Genomic DNA, 19,305 nt, shown 5'->3' on the forward strand with positions numbered 1-19,305 from the left:
AAACTTCCCATCGTCTCCACACAGAACCAAGTCCGCGTTTGCAGTCACAGTCGCCTTACGGTCATAATGATCATAAACAGTACTGAGTCAGTGAGTATAGTACAGAAATATGTTCGCGTTTTCCAGTGCCGAAAGAGCTTTCAATATTGAATTATATTTTCGCACAGGTACTGTCGTCCGTTTGCCTACGTCGCATCCCGGTTTCCCCTACTCGCTTATGCTCGCCCTCTGTAAAGGCTAGTGGCTGGACTCTTTTAGCTCTTTTCTGAAAAAATTAATTTCTGTTAGAATTTGCACGTCTACGTAATATTATGGAACTGTTTAAAATAAGTTAAATAAAAGGACCTCGTTAAGTAATGTGGTGTAGTGTGAGGTTTAGTTCCTCACCACTAGATGGCACCTCGTATTAGTTATTACGTATTTACGTTAGATGGTGCTGTACATTTTGTTTTCCTTCTATGCCCACTTGGCGGCATAACTGAGCCTTGCTTACGATTGGGTCAGAGATTAACCAGCCTTATTAGTGTTAAGACGAGCTATCTGATTGGCCGGTTTAAAGTCTAACTGATTTTCTTGTTTGGCTTGCCGAGCTCGTTCTTCGAGAAGCAGTTGTCGACCTGAGTTCATCACGAGAGTTCATTACAAGAGATCATCACGAGATTCGACGATCAGACTTCATCGGGGGCAGTTCATCACGAAAATTGACGACGAGACTTCATCGAGGAGAGTTGATCACCAGAGTTCATCACGGGAGTTCATCACGAGAGTTCATCACGGGGAGAGGTCGAGGACAGTACCTCTGAGAGAGAGGTTGGTTGCAGGACGTCGTGGAAGAGAGTTGGTTGTGGTTCCTCTGGGAGAGGACCTAAATCTAGGATACGTCTGAGAGAGTCTGACTACAACACGGTGTTGGGGAACAGTCGACTGGACGTTTCCGCAAACTGGTATTCCTGCAGTGTACTTGGTGTCCGGAGATATCTACGTGTGGGGAACGGGCCGTGAGCGTGCCCGCTCACACTTGACTTAGTGTCTTGCTGAGTATACGAAAGACCGCTTCGTGTATACGAGAGTGATCCGGCAGCCACGTACTGGGACGGATTGGTGTATCCGTTCAGAGTGGAATCCGCTGGGAGTGAATCGCTACGTTGGAAGGAACGCAGCAGATTGTGATTGGGAATCACAATGTCTACGGATGGTGTACAGACTACGCGGCATCGGCCCCCCGAGGTCGAGTTATCCACGGAACGTCATATGTATACCTGTGTCACGAGTCGTTTATGGATTGTCAGCGGTATGTTGGAAATACGCTGCCAGGTAGTGGACTTCTACTCAAGCCGCGGTGGTACATTTTGGGTTGGTTACGGTGCGAGTGATACAGAGGTATGTACTCAGTTTGATGGTAGAGGTCAAAGTACGGTTGCTCACCTTTGTGGGAAAAGACATGCGCGTCAGCGAGACAAGTTTGTGCTTATTGGAACTATGTGTTCGTCTCGCGTGGCGCAGTCATCATCAAGAATGGACCTCTTGTCTAGTTGTAGTGTTCGCGGGATTTTCCCCAGGACTCAATAATCATCCTCTCACTCATTTTAGTATAGTTAGATGTAGCTCTCATTTTAGGATAGTAATGTGCAGGGAAAGGATTTATATGTAAATACATATTTACTTATAAAGCTAATATAATTTATATTTTGCATTATCTTTATGTTTCACAATGTGTAGGGTTGAAAAATCCTACTTTTATTTTCCATATTTTTCCATATTTTAGAGTTTAGTACATATTTTCGTTAATTTCCATATATTTTCCATATTTCATATAAAACAGTCCATATTATATTAGGTTTAACAATAAAACAAAACAAAATTCCATTAACTTTTAAAAATACATTTCAACAATAGAGATTTAAACACATGTTCAGTAATCCCTTTAACATCAGAGTTATTTGAAAATTAGCAGTCCTATCAACAATGGGAAAGTAAGTTACAAAACTGTATTAATTTAATTTAAAATTTTTAACAGACTTCAGTTGTGCAGCTCAACAGTTAAATGCCAGTCAGAGTACACATAGGTTCAGTTTTGTAAATCATACTATAAAGACGGTAAATATGCCAAAAGTACGTCATTCAGTCAATTTAAAATCAAAACTAACAAGTTACATTTCAGAATTTAAAGAAGATGGTTTATCAACTGACAATAAAATATTATTTTGTAATTTGTGTCAGTGTGCAGTATCATCTACACAAAAGTTCCTGGTGCAACAACACATTACAACTAGTAAACATCAGGCCAACAAACAACTAAATTCCAAGCAGAGACAATTGTTTTTAACACAACCAACAACATCGAATGTAAGATCTGAGTTTAACATCGACCTGTGCCGTTCTCTCATCTCTGCTGATATTCCTCTCTACAAACTAAAGAATAAGGTCTTCAGGGAATTCCTTGAAAAATATACTCAACATACAATCCCGGATGAGTCAACACTTAGGAAGACGTATGCTCCATCCATCTACGATGAGACAATACAGAAGATAAGAGATGAAATTAAAGATAGTTCAATTTGGGTTTCCATTGATGAGACTCCCGACAAAGAAGGTAGACTTGTTGGTAATGTAGTTATCGGTTTGTTAAGTGAACAATATTCTGAACGAATTCTTTTACATTGTGATGTTCTAGAAAAGTGCAATAACAAAACTATAGTTAAACTGTTCAACGAAGCTATGGGTATCCTGTGGCCAAAGGGTATTATGTACGATAATGTGTTATTCTTTATTAGCGATGCTGCCCCTTATATGGTCAAAGCTGGACAAGCATTATCTGTTGTATATCCTAAATTGACTCATTTTACTTGTGTGGCGCATGCATTTCATCGTGTGGCAGAAGTGGTCAGAGACAATTTCCCTAAAGTAGATTTGTTGATTTCATCAGTGAAAAAAGTATTTCTCAAAGCTCCCAGTAGAGTTAACGTGTTGAAAGAAATGTACCCTGAAATTCCATTGCCACCAAAGCCAATTTTAACTAGATGGGGTACATGGCTAGAAGCAGTTGAATATTATGCCGAACATATAGACTCTATTAACAATGTTCTCCTTGCATTGGACTCTGAAGATGCAGTCTCAATTGATACTGCGAAAACAGTTACCTGTGACATAAGTGTGAAGAATGACTTAGCTCACATTCAGCATACATTTTCATGCATCATAAAAACGCTCAAAAGTCTCCAAAATAGGCACCTTTCACTATCTGAAAGTTTTGAAATTATAAATAGTACTGTGGAACAACTGAATCGTGGTAGAGGTAAAGTTGCAGATGCAGTAAGAGCTAAGGTGGACACTGTACTTTCAAAAAACCCTGGATATGAAGAACTACAAAAGGTTGTTGCTGTGATGAGTGGTGAATCAACAGTGAAGATTAACTTGGACTTATCCCCAGCAGACATTGTGAAATTGAATTATGTACCAGTTACTTCTTGTGACGTCGAACGCTCTTTTAGTCAGTATAAATCTATCCTCAGAGACAATAGAAGAAGATTCACTTTTCAGCACTTGAAAGAAATGTTTGTAACCTATTGTTATGGTAACAGACAATAAAAATTGTGTTTTGTTGAAACTACATTGGAAGATAAGGTACGTCCATTATATTTTTTGTTTAGTTTGATTAAAATGTACCAATATTTAACGTACATAGTCATTTTTTTATAATTTTAAGTCCATATTTAATTCCATATTTTGGTAAAAATCCATATTTAATTCCATATTTTGGTAAAAATAACTACATATATATTTACATATTTCATATATTTTTAGTCCATATAAATCCGTTCCCTGGTAATGTGTATCATACTTTTATCGTTGTTAATTTTTAGTTTCTCATTTAGGTTAATAAATCATTTGTTAATTGTTTATGGCTTAATTATTATTTGTAATCTATTCCCTCACCATGTAACAACGCGACAACTCGAAGGTGCTTCGGTAGAAGCACATCCACGGACCAAGGGACATTGGACATGAGGCAACAGTGATAGGATGGAAAGTTACGCACTGAGAGCTATGACTCAGACAACTCCGTGTAACAATGAAGCAACTCACTACGTCACAGCAGTAATTAACTGTCACGTGATTTCCACCCTTTCTACGACCCTGCGACAAAATCACTTGGACTGTCATTAGATAGCATGTATGAGTAATTTTATCTTTTCGGATCGGGCAGAAGTGAAGATTGAATTTACAGCACGTAATATATTCTTTTATAGAGGAGGTACAGAATTATTTCAACATGAGTTACTAGTACGAAGGACGAAACTGGTAATTGGAATTAGGTACAATAGTCTATAATGCGATCATATTCACAAAAGAACTGAAGCCTGTATCGAAATGAACGGCCACCATTTTCAAAAATGTGTTTATATATCAATATTATGATTATTTTTAAATTTAACTTCATTCTCTAAATTGTACTCTAATGTGCTGTAGACAGTATAATATACACTACACAATGAATACGTTCGAATGGATAGCTCACTTCGTGAATAAAAACACTTATTGTTAATACCGTACTGTATTTTGATTAAACAAAAACCTAATGAAAATTACCAAACTCAAAATAGCCATATTTCCTAGTTTACGTAAATGGATGAACTACTTTTCTTCTCTCTTATATCTAATAAAGTGATTTGTTTGTATTTTACTCCAGTATCATCGAACTCCAGTCGTGAAAAGGGGTAGCAAACGGTGTTTCCGGTTCTCAACCGCTAATCCAAAGGTATAGCCAGTTAATATTAGAAATGTTAGTAAGAATAAAATGATGTCCCTTTACAAACAATCAAAAGGACACTTGGTATAGTTTGTCATCTGTTCCGTATGCTTTAACTTATCTCTAAAGAATTTTTATTTTCAAAAACCCTAGCTGATAAACAATATGTTCATGAATTATGTAACAGACCCTGCTGAGTTCATTAATTTCCAACATAAACAACTAGGATTATTTTCTTTCAGTTGAAAATAAGTAATAATTAAATACTGGGATAACAACTTTTTCATTTCTTTGTTTTTTTTTCGTCTGCCACCATTTTCTCAGAAACTATTTGCCAGAACTTAATGAAAACGCGCTTACAAACTTTGTTTATTAGTAGTTTAATATTGTAGGTCAAACCTCTTTTGACATAAAGTATTAATAATTGTTTTAATTTATTTCGTTAATATAATGGCAATCGTAAACTTTATTAATTTTAGGCATTATAGACAGACGGGCACAAAGTATATTTCATACAAATTTATTATAATCCGTTAATAAGGTCTCTTTTTTATTTTTATTTATTTATTTTTAAGTAGGTTATTTTACGACGCTTTATCAACTTCTCAGGTTAGCGTCTGACCGTTACTCCACAGGTGCGGACAATAAGGTCTCAATGGTCATCGAAATATGATTTTTACAATAGTAATCTAGAGTGAACTAGAGAGGTGAGTACTTTCGCACGTTCGAGCATCTTCAGTTCTCAAGTTTACATTTAAATAACCCAATTTGAACAACATGATATTACGTCATTACCACTAGTTGTAATCTAGAATCTGAGTAATAACAATTTGCAAAATTATATAAACAGAAGTACACATATTCATGCTTAGGATCCGAAACAATATAAGAATGAAGAGAAGTTACAGTGCAACGGAGTACAGACGGAGTGAGGTGGCGCACTGAGTTTTCTTTACCTGTGCATTAGTGTATAATCCGGTTCGTGATCAGAGGTACAGTATTCTTCCGGCCCTCCCTAAGAAACGAACAAACGCATCACAGTGCATTTTCAATTCATAGTGAACAGTTTTTTCGAACTGATTGCAAGTATGTAGGCCTACATGGTTGTTCATTGTAACGCTAACGCCTTCAACGTCGCCGAGGGACATGAAAACTTGTTAGGTATGTATCCTACTTTATTTTCCACCGTCACTAGATTGTACTATTAACAGTAGAATATAACGAAGCACATTGACGTCGTTGTTTACATTCACAGTATGTATGTCTACTATGTTCAAGGAACTCTATAGTCAAGTTTTGCATATATTGCTTGCTAAAATGTCCTGGATCCTAAGTCTGCACATATTATTATAGACTGATCAATCCATTGACACTTAATGGAAATTACAGTAAGTGTTACATTGGTGTTTAATATACAGTCTCATCCGTTGGGGTATGGATAATATTAATTTATAATTATAAAGCTATTATGATAGTAGGAAAAATTTCTTGCTGGTTATATTATGATTAAAAGATTGGAGTTGCCATATATGACAATCAACGATACATAATCTGAAAAGACAAATGAAAATCTTAGATGATTAAAATGGCTACTACAGATCAACAGCGGTATGTTCTTTGGCATGCTGAATTTGAGAGTGTTAAAAGAGTTCAAAGGAAATTTCGACGTGAGTATGGTGTACGTACTGTACCTAAATACGATTCCATAATGTTGTGGTATTGAACATTTGTAGAAACAGGTTCTGTGTTAAAAAAAATGCAGGCGGTCGCAGGTGAAACCCAGTACGAGAAGCAGCTATCTCTTGGCTTGGCTCCCAAACTAGGCTTCTGACTTCTTCGTGTGGAGTTTTGTTAAAGACATTGTCTATTCACGAAAACCTAGGAACTTTGATGATCTGAGAGTAAAAATTACTCAAGCTTTTCAACAAAACACCCTTCTTATGCTACAACGGACATGAGCTGAATTGTATCACCGTTATGAGTTGTGCAGGATGCGCAATGGGGGTCACGTTGAGCTCTGAGGAATCTCCCATCTTTCAGTGTTGTATGCACAAAGTTTCAACAAATAAAGTTCAGTAGTAAATGTTTTATGGTGTTTTTATTTTATCCATACCCAAACGGATCACCCTGTAATATAAATATCATTTTGATACAAGATTAAAGTATTAAAAATTGTTGATTACATTCAAAGATAATTTATGAAGAGACTATGCTAAATGAAACATATAAGACAGCTTGAGTACACGTGAAGACCATAATTTGCTACGTTCCATCTATGTTCACGTAAGAATTATCCAAGGATGGGAATTTTATAGCGTTATAAAATTGTTTTCTTGCCTTTGGCTTACTTCTAAATTTAATACAGATTGCAATATAAGTAGAAGTAGTGAATCCGATGCTCACAGGTGGACCATCCTGCATCAACACCTGATAGAGCAAAGTCCCGCTTCGCGGACCAATAGCCTGATAAGCTTTAAAATCTTCCTACATTAACATCGGAAACCCCCAATACTTCACTCCAGCTTATTTTTACTATTATAGAGTAAGTTTTTATTTTAGTAAGTTATTTTACGAAGCTTTATCAACAGCTTAGGTTATTTAGCGTCTGAATGAGATGAAGGTGATAATGCCGGTGAGCTGAGTTCAGGGTCCAGCACCGAAAGTTACCCAGCATTTGCTCATATTGGGTTGAGGGAAAACCCCAGAAAAAACCTCAACCAGGTAACTTGCTCCGACCGGGAATCGAACCCGGGCCACCTGGTTTCACAGCCAGACGCGCTGACCGTTACTCCACAGGTGTGGACACTATTATAGATAAGGCTGAAATAAGGGGAAAGTGGAGAGTGATGTGGAATGATAGAGGGAAACGGGTGTACCCCGAGGAATACTCTCTGCAACTTCTGTTTTTCCATCATGACCTGGCCAGGGATCGAACCCTGACTGCCTGGATAAAATACCAGCGCGTTAACACTCGAATCACAGACCCGGTCACTGTTGCACGCAGAATTTCGCAAAAATGTCGATACCCGGTTTACTGCGATCGTAAAAGTTACACACCAAAAGACTATTCAATAGAATTTTTATCATCGGGCTTGTTAACTGTTAACTTAAGTACTTCTGTAAATTGACGTCCCATTATTATGAATGGATGAGTTTGATTTCTACAAAAGAAATATTTCCACAAAATACCGCATAAAAATAACGTACGTAAGTACCGGAAAACTGATCCTTAACAAGGTTGTTGTAATGGCTTGTATGAAAGATTCAGGCACTTCAATTACGATCTCCATTGAAGCGCGATGTAATTCAGTGCTCCATTTGATGATTCCTATTCAATTTATTAAATAAGAGATGGCCGATCCGGTACCATAGAAACTTGCAATTAAGGCCATCGCTTTTATAACATAACATTCCCCAAATAGGCTCTTAGATTTTTATGTGGCTCGTACGCTGGCCCGTATATTATACGTCTAATGTCTATGATACGGCTCCTAATATTGAGTTAAGTGTCCGTGGAAATCCTTTTTCCTCTTGCTGCTTGACCGTGAAATAATTGGATCTTTTTCCCCTTCTGTAGGGGAAGGTTGCTGTTTTATACGAAAGGGAGTTAATAGTGAAGTTTTAATTGAAGTCGACAGAGCTTCCAAGTGGCTCATTAGCAATGCAAGTCGGTTGATAGAAAAAAAAATTGAAATCCATCGAGTCTTAAAACATACACAGCTACGAGCCTTTTTTACATGAAAAATAGTTTGAGTGCTTTTATTTGCAATTTTGCGAAGTCTTTTGAATGTGAAATGTAATAGGGACATATTCAGTATTCTGTTTAACCCCTCCCGACTGCCTTTTCGCGTTGCCGGTTCTTTAAAACAGAAGACAACTTTGATCAATCTTTCTTTACAAAATTCTTACATTCTGCGACGCTCTTCTGAAAGAGGAGCGGACGTATAACAAACAGAATGTTATTAATGACTATTTTATTTTGACTTCACATTTCTTTTCTGCGTCCTTCGGCTCTATTTCCTGCCCATTCTCCTTCCTCTACACATAACCTTTCTTCTCTTCTTGTCTTATTCCTTTATTCCTTTTACGTCGTATTTTTATACAGTTTCCTCCTTCTGAATGATATTCTCTTCCGTCTTGTCTCCATGTTCCTTTTGTTCTGTATTATCATATACCTCATTATCCTACCTTGGATTCTTTTCCTTATTATTCCCCTCAATCTCAATCTTTCTTATTTCCACCACGTGTTTGTGCTTATCAATACACTGCTCCGACGTTATAGAAGAAAGTCAATGTTCAGTTACTTAGATATAAGACGCGGAGCAAGTTCCCTGCAATCGGCAAGCGTTAGAGCATGAAAGTCGATAAATATTATGGGCAGGAAAACATCGATCATACGGGAATGCATATTTAAGAGTTGTTAATTCATTATAAAAGTCAATCTGATAAAACGTTAATACAAATTAATTTTATCCACTAGAATACATTTATATGAAATAAAATACAATAATAAATAAACAAATAAAAAGTAAATAAGTTAATTAATTAATATTACCTTAAACTCTCCAACAATATCCTTCATATTTATGCCGCTTGCTATGTGTTGAATAATATTTACGAAGTAAAAAATAACGTTTTGTGATATGATGCGGGGGCTTGGATTTTCGTCGCAACAACGGAACTCATTGTACTGTTTTCTGGTTTCTTTAGACTCAGACTTTTTCAAGTAAATTGGTGGAGCAGTGTACCTTCCTTCGATTACTATTTATTTTTTCCACTTTAAATTATTTTATCATATATGCCCCATATATTGAGCATTTCATTTTTATTCATCTCCTTGTCATTCTCTTTCTTTTCTTGCTATTATTCTTCATATTCTATGTATAGTTCTCGCCAAGATTAGACGACCTCACTCACACCACTCTGCTGACTCGTGCCTTACCCAAAACATAATAAATCATACGGTACATGCCTGTTAGTTATGCAGCGTTGTCACATTATGACTCTGAATTAGCCCAGCCGCTGGGCTGAGGCAAGTACGATGCTTTTTTTAAGCAGAGAAGTTAGTAATTATCTCTTTCTGCAAGATAAGCTGAACTCTACTCGGGCTGAGGCTATCTATGTTTGGCAAAGCTGTTATAGCTCGCGCAAGGAATGATTACCGAAATGCAATGGTGGCGTTGCTGTCTGCTTTGACGTGTGTATGTAGGCCCGCCGAGGGGGGAGAGGTACGAGCCGATGGAAGTACTGTCTCTTCCATGAAGATGAACAGATGAGGCACTGCCATCGTGATCTAGACCAGGCCGTAATGCAGGTTGTGTGACGTCACTCGATGAGTCGGGCTTTTCTATTTGATTATACGGAGCTGAGTGAAATATATTACTTTATAGCGTGTCGGCGCTCAATTTTATTTAGTGTAATGTGTGTATAAGACCCCTTCACACTTCTTATTGCATAATATGTTGCAGAAATAATTACAAAACTGTGTTATTTTAATGTGAACGGAGTTTTACATGTTAACATAACCTGGTTGCATCAACATTTTAAGTTTGGAATGGAAGCTATTTTGAGATTTAATAAAGAATTATTATTTATATTGTGATTTTAATTTAGCACATCTACCTTCCTTACTTGTAGGTACAAAATTTATCACAGTCCCTCCTATGAAATTAGTGTATGTACAGTTGTGTGTTAATCTGGTAGGTTGGATAAATACAATTCATTACAACCCAGTATAGTAGGGAACAAATAAATAATACAATTAAATTTTTATTCAATGTAATATGTGCATAAGTTCCATTTATGTGCTGCATAATGTGACAGGAATAATAAATAAAACTGTGTTATTTTTATGTGAAGAGAATTTACCATGTTAACATAACCTATCTGCGTCAACATTTTAGGCTTAAGTTGAGAACGAAAACTGTTTTGAGATTTAATAAAGAAAAATATATTTTTAGGATAAACTTCAGAACACGGTTACCGTCCTTACTTATAGGTAGAAAATTCACCACAGTCCCTCCTATGAAATGTATATACGTTATATTACTTAGTAGCGCTGAGGTATAGTTCCGGTAATTTCTGGACTGAAAACAGTTGAATTTATTTTTTGTGGAGATGCATTTGATCCTATAAGCAAGGTATATTAAAATCCTGAACGAACCGAACTAATTTGTATATACAAGATGTATGAATACGAAGGAAACTACCTCAGCGCTAGTTTAGCCCTAGTAACATATTAAACTAATCAGACTTCAGACTGGAGTGCCGTCTGAAACGAATAAATACAATTGCAGTGTAGACAAATTGCATTTATAAGTTATACGTAGCGTTATGCTTAATTATAATGCATAATTGCGAATATGGAAATAAGGTAAGTACTGATAGAATAAACATAACCTATAACTTCAACACATTAAAATATGCGTGCGATGCAACTGAAAATTGTTGAAACGTGCATAAATGAATGTGCAAGAATTTCGTAATGAAGCACGAGTGCTTTATTTCAACTAATTACAATTCTAGATATTGTAACAGTAATGAAAACTATAGGGTATAATTTTTCGTAATATACTATATGTATCTCGTTTTTAGTTAAAATTGTGTATATTATCAAAGGTCGTATTATTTACTCGTATAATGTAGGTTATTCACAAATAAAAAGGGTGCAATAATTTAAATTTAATAAGACAAATACGGTAAACTAACAATAATGGATTAGACAAGAGTAATTAACATCGGTAACGCTGCACTTAGGCCTAATCACATCTTACTTTACATGCCAGTCAGTGTTTCACTTTCACGTATATATTATTACACATATTTAGCCTACTGTTTATAAGACCAAAATTTCACTTAACCACATAAGGGCGCAATATTTAATCGAAATAAAGGCAGGTATTACACATACGAACTTTGCCTGCAACAACGTAATTTTCACACCAAAAATAATATTATACCTTAAATTGCAAGTAAATTGTGTCTCAAGTGTCTCAAAATCACTGTTTAAAATTTTACTGACGCAATTACACTGCATTTCAGAGAAATATATGTTATTTTTCATGCACTGCAACTAATTCATATGGTTGAAAGACCGCCCTTCGCGATCAGCTGTTAAGCGAGTCACGTGGTCTGCCTTACGGCCTGTATTAGATCACGATGGTAGTGGATGAAGACATCGCTGTGGAAATAAAGAACGTAGCAAGAGAAAAATTCGAAGCTAATTAAACGCGCAACATAAGTTTACGAATGAAATAGTAATACCGTGCGATACAAGACACGTATTCACATGCAATGGAAGAAACTAAAGTCGTAATGTAACTATCACAACGGAAGACTGATTCTATCGGTGTCATTTCTCTTCCGACTGTACTCTTGAAAATCATTCAAGTTATCTCGTGACCTTTCCTCTCGCCCGCTCTTCCTTATCGCAGTGTTTGATTCGCATTCCAGCCGTCGGTAATCCGTTCTTGCGAGACCTATATAAAGCAATTCAGTTATCGGACGCGGCCAGTTGCATAACATAAACATCGAGATCATGTTGACGTGACTTCTTTGACTTCTTTCCTCTGAGCTGGGGTCGTCTAAGTTTGGCGAGTACAATACTTTTACTGGTCTTTTTGTTTTCAATTGCTGCCTAAAATGTTCTGTTCCTTATATCCTTTCTTCCTTTTCGAATCGTAATCTTCATTTCTTCTATTTGCTTCTATCCCCTTCTTGCTTTTATTTTTCTTGTACTGCTTTTATTTTTACTTGTATCTTCTTGATATCTTAACAATTTATCTTATATTACTATTGAAACCATTTTATTCCTCCTTATAATTTACTTTTTCCCCTTCTTGTGGTTTTTAAATGAAAGTTAGAGTTTTACTGCGAATTGAATAAAAAGATTAACAAGCATTGTTATTTCCTGTCATTAGAAGGTCTGAAAACATTACTGTAGTGATTAAGGGACGGAATGTTGCTAATCAGCCCGAGTGTTTTACTTCTATGTAGCCTATTCGTACGTGAGCCGGTGATGTGCTGTTGGTAAACTGCGCAGACTTCCAGCCTAATTTTCTAATTGGATCGGTCATTTGTAAAACAACATGAGTCACAGAAAATAAGTTTCGAGAAAAATAGAAAAAAATATTTCTACTTAATGGATTTTCTGTTAGGTTTGTAAAATTTTTACAGGAGAACCATACATTAGTATGTCTGATTAAAAAAGCATTGTATCATTATCTCATTTCATATAAATGAAAATAGTTTTTAATTTCCTGGACTCATGTTGTTTTAACAAGTACCAATAATAACAACTCCAGTATCCTGACAAAATATGGAGTGTATTGGTTGTTGTAGTGTGAAATATATTATTACACAATTTTCAATCAACTTATATTGTCATTTTTATTTCATATTCAAAATGATTCATATCATTCACAAATTAAATTCAAAATATCATACCCGACTTAAAAAAAGTTATTCGCGAGTAATTAATTTTCGTACCATTGTGTCACATATTTAATGGCAATGTATGAGTACAGACATATATTTAGTTCACAATAAAAAATAACATAAATTGCATGTTATCACTCCAAAAAATTTATTACTTTGGGATCTCTCTTCGGGGAATTTTTCTCTTTATATCATGCACTTCTACAAGTCCTTGAAGATACACAGGTACACATCTTGTTCATTTCTGCTTTAAAATGACGTAGTTTTATTACAGTGTCAATTTATCTGGTACAGGTACTTTCATAGAACACTGTTGATTATTTTTTCTTCTACAGAATTCTTGGAACTACACTCACTGCACAACACCTTGACAAAGAAGTGCATGATAGTAAATGCGTCATGGCTCCATATGCGTTAAAGTCACATGACTTTTGGACTGATGTGGTTTTGAAAGAACTCAATATTTTAAGATTTTATAGAATGCTTAGTAATGATCGGACTCATGTTGTTTTGACTGCAAATTATGCGTTTGTCCACAGTGCTTCCTATAGTACCGGTAACAAATGTTCGTAAAAATGTGGACTCAGGTGGTTTTGCAATGACCGATTCAATTAACCATGTAATTAATTGAAAATCGTTTACATATACGACATACAGGGTGTTTCAAAAATAGAGGGCATAATTTCAGGTATTTATTCCCCATATGTAGGCAATACAAAAAGTTCATTACAATATATGTCCTAAAATGTTTGGTTTCCGATTTATGGCCTTCAAAACAGTGATATTCACCGGAAAGGTTTTCTTTCCGCAGTTATTTGCCTTTACAGCAGATGTTCAAAATGTCCACCTCCTGCTTGAATACAGGCCTCATATCGATGTCTCATGGCCCTGCGAACACGATCCCAAATTCCAGGAGTATTGCGTATTTCCTCACAATCTGCCACAATTCGATTCCGTAGGGATTCCATGTCAGGCACCGGAGACGAATACACCAATGATTTTAAATAGCACCACACAAATAGAAATCGATAGGGTTCAAATCAGGTGAGCGTGGAGGCCAAGCAATTGGGCCACCTCTACCTATCCGTCGATCAGGGTACTTCTCCTGGTACGAACGATGAGCCAGCGCAGCATTGCCATTCGCCTTACCGTACATGAAGTGCACTTCTGACACCTGATTTGAGTACATTTCGCACAGTATGACGCCAAACACAACGCTCAATGTATCCTTCGTCTCGGAATTAACTGTCAGAGTGTCCTCTGTTTATATCTTCTGCCACGACACCTACCTGCGGGAAGAAAAACGTTCCGGTAAATATCACTGTTTTGAAGGCCATAACTCGGAAACCAAGCATTTCCGGACACATGTTGCAATGAACTTTTTGTATTGTCTACATATGGGGAATACATATCTGAAATTATTCCCTCTATTTTTGAAAACTCTGTATAGTGCCCTACCAAATGGTACGTCTTTCAGTACAAACCCAGCATTCTATAATCTTTCTTATTTTCTGCCTTCCTCTTAGTCTCCATATATCTTAATGTCGTCTATCATCTGATATCTTCTTCTGCCCCGAACTCTTCTCCCGTTCACCATTCCTTCCAGTGCATACATCAGTAGACAGTTTCTTCTCAGCCAGTGACTCAACCAATTCCTTTTTATCTTACTGATCAGTTTCAGCATCTTTCTTTCTTCACCCACTCTTTCCAACACAGCCTCATTTCTTATTCTGTCTGTCCATTTCACACGCTCCATTCTTCTCGATATTCACATTTAAAATGCTTTTAGTCGCTTCTCTTCACTTCGTCGTAATGTCCATATTTTTGCTCCATACAACGCCGGACTTCACACAAAACACTTCACTACAGTCTCCTCCTTAGTTTTTTTCCTCCCTGCGGAGCGCAGAAGATGCTCTTTTTCTATTAAAAGCTTCCTTTACCATTGCTATTATTCTTTTGACTTACTGGCAACAGCTCATGTTACTGCTTATAATACATCCCAAACATTTGATGCTGTCTACTTGCTCTACTGTTTCATTTAGTATTCGCAAGTTTACTTCCTTTATTTTTCTTCCGACAATCATGGTGTAATTAGTTTTTTAATTATTTCAATATAATCTACTGCTCTTTTCGATCTCCACAGTTATATCACTTCCAACTTGTATAGTTTTAGTTTTCGGTACCATTTAGTAAGGATAATACATGGCGTATACTAAGTGGCTTCGCAGGAGAAGTGGTAAGGAGAACGCGAAAACGCGTGTTGGTATCAAGCAGGTAGAGCCAATGACCTTGGCCGCATTGAATGGTGGAGGGTAGGAGGGTGCAAGAGAGGTGATGCAATATTCTTACGTGTTCAAACCAGGCGCTACACAGTACAGTACCAACTTTACATCGCTGCCGGGTCGAATCTGCCGCTTGCTTCATTGCGGAGCCAGTTAGTATACGCACTGTATCAATATTACATCAGGGAGTTACACAATAATAAGTAAGCATTCTAATAGATAGATTTGGAAAATATACTATGATTAAATTTATAAAGCCATGGCAACACCAGGCTTTCTGTACGGCTTTCAGACGAAAGCACCCAACAAAAGAGAGTATCCTAGAGTTCAGGCATCCGGAAAGATGTTGGTACGAAGAGTAGCTTGATACAATTTTTTATGTAATTAATCTAACGAGGATATCAGAGGAGAATTAAATATTGATTTTAAAGACAAATAGAACGACAACCTCCACGCAATAGTCCAACGGACTCTACTAATTACAAGTCAAGAGCACATAGTTCCCTAGGCTTGCATAAGCAACTATGGACAGAAATTAAATAGCAAGTGATACATAGTATCTGTAAATTTTCAGATGCATAAAAATAAAGATTTTTGTACGATAGTGCTTAAAGTTGCATTTTACCCACTTTTGTCAGTGCGTAAAGTGTACTTTTAAAAACACTAGCGTGTAAAAATGTAAGTAATCACTTTACACAAGGCTATTCATTTTACGCAGTGCCAATTAAAAAGCAATAGTCAATGTACAAACTACATTCTATAAAAATTAATGCGTTACCTCGATCTTTCATGACGAAAATATTACACGTAACACAAATAAGTAACAAATTTAACTTTAATATTTACATTAATTCATTCCGTATTATTCTGAAGTTACGTTATACATAGAAGGCCTAGCCATTGCAATAACATATAGCATTCAACTTTTCCTATCGCTTTGTTGAATATGGCCGGTTTAGACGGCCATGAAATCGTGATCATGTTTAAAACATGCTGTCATTCCGCGAATACTTATTTCTTAATTGTTCTGAATTTAGACGGCCAAGAAACCGTGCTCTTATAACCTCTCCAAATTTAAATATTTATTTAACGCAAATTTGTACTATCGTAGATAAAACATTGCATGATACACATTCGTAATGTTATCTTTTTGGCTCTCGTGTGTTTGTGAAACACGCCTTCGCCTCGTTTCACAAATTATGTGCTCTACTAAAAAGGAAACCTTGACGAACTTGTATCACAAAAACCTACTTAGAAAATAATTTTTCTCAAAATAGAAAAACTTTTTGTAAATGTTTCCGCTTTGCAAGATGATCTTCTCGAGGACAAAATATTAGTTACTAACTGTCCAATTTTGTGAATATAATAGTAACTTAGTTAATCTAATTTAGGACTGGCAATTGGCTTCCCGTATGAGCGTTTTACTCGTACGGGCAAATGAAATCATGTTTGTTCTCTCGCGGGCACGACTGCTACCCCTCTGTAAGGTAGCGGGGAAGGGGAGAGTAGGCAGTTCGTTTCGTACAAGTCAGGGGTGAAGTATGTAGGCCTACTACGTATCTCCATGGACGTCGCAAAGCGGAAACCTGGAACTGAGTTTAATAATGATTGGAAACTGTTATTCTTTATTTAAAGCATCAAAGTAGGTGCATGTCAGGTGCAGAAAATATAATTTAATGCGGCATTATGATGTGTTCCATGTTGAAAAAGATAAAGATATCGTTAGTAATGAAATGACGAATTTACTCACTCTATTAAGTGAGGACGTAAGGCTAAGTGGCATTATTTCAATTTGTATTTAACGTGTTTAACAATCTAAAGTTCGATCCTGAAGCATAATACCGAGAACTAAAACTAAGTTAAGAGCAAATGGGGCGTAGGTTAACAGCTGTAGAGAGACTTACTGTATGAAAGTCCATTACACCATACTTTGTAAACATTATTAAAAGAGAGGGGGATGGGAAACAAATATAAGACCTTTGTAAATCTGTTTTTTTTTTTTTTTTTTTTTTTTTTTGGCAATTAGATATATTTATTATTTTGTATTGTGATTCAAAAAAATATAGGCCTGTATGAAATTTATGTATTCCTTTCTGTTACGTTAATTGTTTTCACAATAATGTGCTTGTTTCCTAGGTACGCTTATGTTGTTTATAAAGTTTTAGATTTATAAACTGTGATAATGTTGTTTTCTTTGACAAGAAATTTAACGTAAAAGCTCTGATTTATTATTATTATTATTATTATTATTATTATTATTATTATTGTTATTATTATTATTGTTCAAGCATAGTAGGCCCATATAGTACTACAATTTAATACGAGTAGAATAAACATGGTTAGTTACTGTTAATTTAGTTTTTTTCTCTATTTACTGCTTATTTTATTAGTTACAATTTATTTACAATCACACAAGCAGTGGTACTACTGATAAGGAATAAGCATGACCTTCCACCGCCGCGCCACTACTATACTGTTCAACTGTACATCTCTAGTGCACGTTACCACATTACCTCAGCTACTCAGCTGTGTTCCCGTACGGGCAAGCTCCAGTTCTGTATTACCAAAGCGGGGAGTACTCCTTGCCGGTCCTGATCTAAATAATAATATAATTACGCGAAGCGAGCATTTTTGTATATACGAGGTATCATTTCTTAGCTATCGAAGTGTTAAATGGGCCGAAACGTACATTTATAGCCAAGATATTGTTTCTGGATGCTGATAGTGATGGTTAGTGGTGGTGGGAACGACAAGAAATAACTAAGCAGTTTACAAAGAACCTATTTTCAGTCACTTTTTCGATCATAAATTATACGGGAACAACGTAGGTACACGTTGGTTATAAACTTTTAGCGTACTGAGCTAAGGCTAGTCTCGGATGTCCTGATACTACATTGAAACTCTCTCAAATGTTTGCAACGTATCAATTGGGCTTAATATATATGGCCATTCTAATTATTTTCGGTCAGTAACTTCTATAAATTGGGAGAGAATTGAGCGAGAGCCATGTTGGTACGGAAATAATGAGGATTGGAGCTCGTTAGCCTTACAAAAAGAAACGTTCAAGTCAGAATCTGCTCGATTCCAAATAGCTGAACACACACTGCGCGCCACGGATCAGCCAGCGAGATGTAATATTGGCAGATGGAACGAAGACTTTTTAACAAGATGTACAGAAGAGCAGCAATCTATACGGATGCTAATTGGCTGTGTTCTCTTTGTTTGATCATAGCCATCGTGTCTTATTTATGTATTTCCTGCCGGGTACTTTGATCTCCTGTTCGTATTCTTTGCATAGACAAACAAATTACGCCGCGCAGCGATGATCAAAGTACAAGAGAGGCAAATAATACAGCGTTTATGTCAACTTGCAACTGCCATTTTTCATGCGTTCCCTCACTCCCTTTCCGGAGCCGTGTTGTTTTAAGCGTGAGTCGCTGAAAGTGGGTACTTGGATTGTGGTGAAATGGCGAGCAAGAGATGACAGAACATCCGGCTGAAAGTGGCTGTTTATTTCGTAATCTTTCATCCGCATCCATGGACCAAGGGAAATGTATTATTAGTGACAAAATAATAACAACGTGAAATTAAGTGCTTCTACTCCATCTTTAAATGTTTAAGAACGAGAAGTGGGGGAAAATAAAGGAACTGTTGTCATGAAAATGGAAAAAATATTTTTACATTTTCGCTTTACTCATTTCCCAACAACTCGTTTCTTTTTAGTGTTACTAATGACATTTCTGTTTATCGTTTATTTTCTTTGCAATGTCTTCCAAACACGTGTACAAATTGAAATTGAAAAAAATAAGACTAAACTTCTGCGTTTCACAAAAACTT

At 36.3% G+C, this 19,305-nt stretch overlaps 1 protein-coding gene across 1 annotated transcript in view; it reads left to right on the forward strand.

Annotated features, from left to right (window-relative positions):
* The first annotated feature begins 1,182 nt into the window (after positions 1-1,182).
* The window catches only part of LOC138711638 (opioid-binding protein/cell adhesion molecule homolog), a 357,054-nt gene continuing 338,931 nt past the window's right edge, over positions 1,183-19,305 (forward strand). The window contains exon 1 of the mRNA XM_069842769.1: positions 1,183-1,380. Within this exon, the coding sequence (XP_069698870.1) occupies positions 1,183-1,380 (198 nt within the window). The remainder of the gene's footprint in view (positions 1,381-19,305) is intronic.

The sequence above is a fragment of the Periplaneta americana genome, chromosome 13 (assembly GCF_040183065.1).
Source record: "Periplaneta americana isolate PAMFEO1 chromosome 13, P.americana_PAMFEO1_priV1, whole genome shotgun sequence".
Taxonomy (NCBI): domain Eukaryota; kingdom Metazoa; phylum Arthropoda; class Insecta; order Blattodea; family Blattidae; genus Periplaneta; species Periplaneta americana.